General features: G+C 36.9%; 1 protein-coding gene across 1 annotated transcript; it reads right to left on the bottom strand.

Annotated features, from left to right (window-relative positions):
* Positions 1 to 916: 916 nt before the first annotated feature.
* On the bottom strand, positions 917 to 1,240 carry LOC117033003 (keratin-associated protein 21-1-like). The gene has a single exon (XM_033124846.1). It carries the CDS (start codon positions 1,238 to 1,240, stop codon positions 917 to 919), a length of 324 nt encoding a protein of 107 aa, XP_032980737.1.
* Positions 1,241 to 1,495: the final 255 nt, after the last annotated feature.

Below are 1,495 nucleotides of genomic sequence, written 5' to 3'. Positions count from 1 at the left end.
TATTAATCATTATAAAACTTTATAATTCTGTCAATTTAATTATTTTGTTCACTTATTTAGATGTCTTGTTAGCTTTTAAACTTCTGTTTGCCTCCACCACTAGAATATGCCCTCTGTGAGTGCAAAGCTAATTATTCTTGTTAAATGTTGAATTAGAGCCCAACACTGAAATCAAAGACCTAAATATACGCAGGTATATACCATGTTCATGGATTGGAAGACTCAATAGTGTTAAGATATCCATTCTCCCAAAATTGATAAATACATTCCATTAAATCTCAATAAAATCTCAGCCAGTTATATTTGTAGATATTGACAAGCTGACTCTAACATTTAGATAAAAAGCAAAGAAACTAAAATAGCCAAAATAATTTTGAAAATGAGCAAAGTTGAAGTACTCACATTACCTAATATCAAGATGTACTACAACCCTGCAGTAAACAAAACCATGTGGTATTGATGAAAGAAAGGACACTAAATAAATAGTAGATGAAGAAATAAATAAACCTAAGGATCAGCTAATGCAGTGGTTTCTCAACCTTTAAGTAAGGACACAAATCCTAAAATTAGTGATGATTCTGAAAGAAAACACAGTTACTTGCAGGAAAAAAATGGCATTTGTTTATTGAAAAATTATAATTTCCTCCAACTACATATGGAGTGTTTATATTCATGGACAGTAGAAAACCATAGAATAGGAGAACCAAGAATTTACATTTTGAACATATTCAGAATCAAATCTTATGTCTTCTGGTAACATAATGGAAGTATCCATAATTCCTCAGTAACAAATAGGTTCCTTGAAGTCAACACAGGTGGTATCCAATTCTTACTTGAATCTAGAGATGACAAAATGGGGCATCCTTTGGAGGAAAAGTATTAACCTTGAATTATTATTTTAGAGGCATAGCTTGTTCTAGCAGCATGAGGAATAGCATCTTCTGTAGCAAAATGGTCGGCAGGTACAACAGCCACAGCCGTAGCCAGACCCATATCCACAACCATAGCCACAGCCATATCTGGAACCATATCCATAGCCACAGCCAGAGCCATATCCACAGCCATAGCCAGAGCCACAGCCAGAGCCATATCCACAGCCATAGCCAGAGCCATATCCACAGCCATAGCCAGAGCCATATCCACAGCCATAGCCAGAGCCATAGCCAGAGCCATATCCACAGCCATAGCCAGAGCCGTATCCACAGCCCCCGTAGTAGTTCCCGTAATAATTGCAACACATGGTGGCAGAGTGTGAGGTTTCAGTTGAGGTACAGCAGAATGCTTCTGAAGTTTGAATGTCACCTATTACCCTGGAACCTTTATATACTACAGGAAGGGCCAGGGAATGCCATTATTTTTGTGATTCATATAATAAACATTTGTAAATATTTATTTAATACCTAGCACATGCAAGTCACTCCAGTCAGCTGATAATGAGAGAACTTGGCTTTTCATCACTATAGCATTCGCTATAAATAAACCCACTATCATAGTC

Source organism: Rhinolophus ferrumequinum, chromosome 2, assembly GCF_004115265.2.
Source record: "Rhinolophus ferrumequinum isolate MPI-CBG mRhiFer1 chromosome 2, mRhiFer1_v1.p, whole genome shotgun sequence".
Lineage (NCBI taxonomy): Eukaryota > Metazoa > Chordata > Mammalia > Chiroptera > Rhinolophidae > Rhinolophus > Rhinolophus ferrumequinum.
This window is presented reverse-complemented; position numbering and strand designations above follow the sequence as displayed.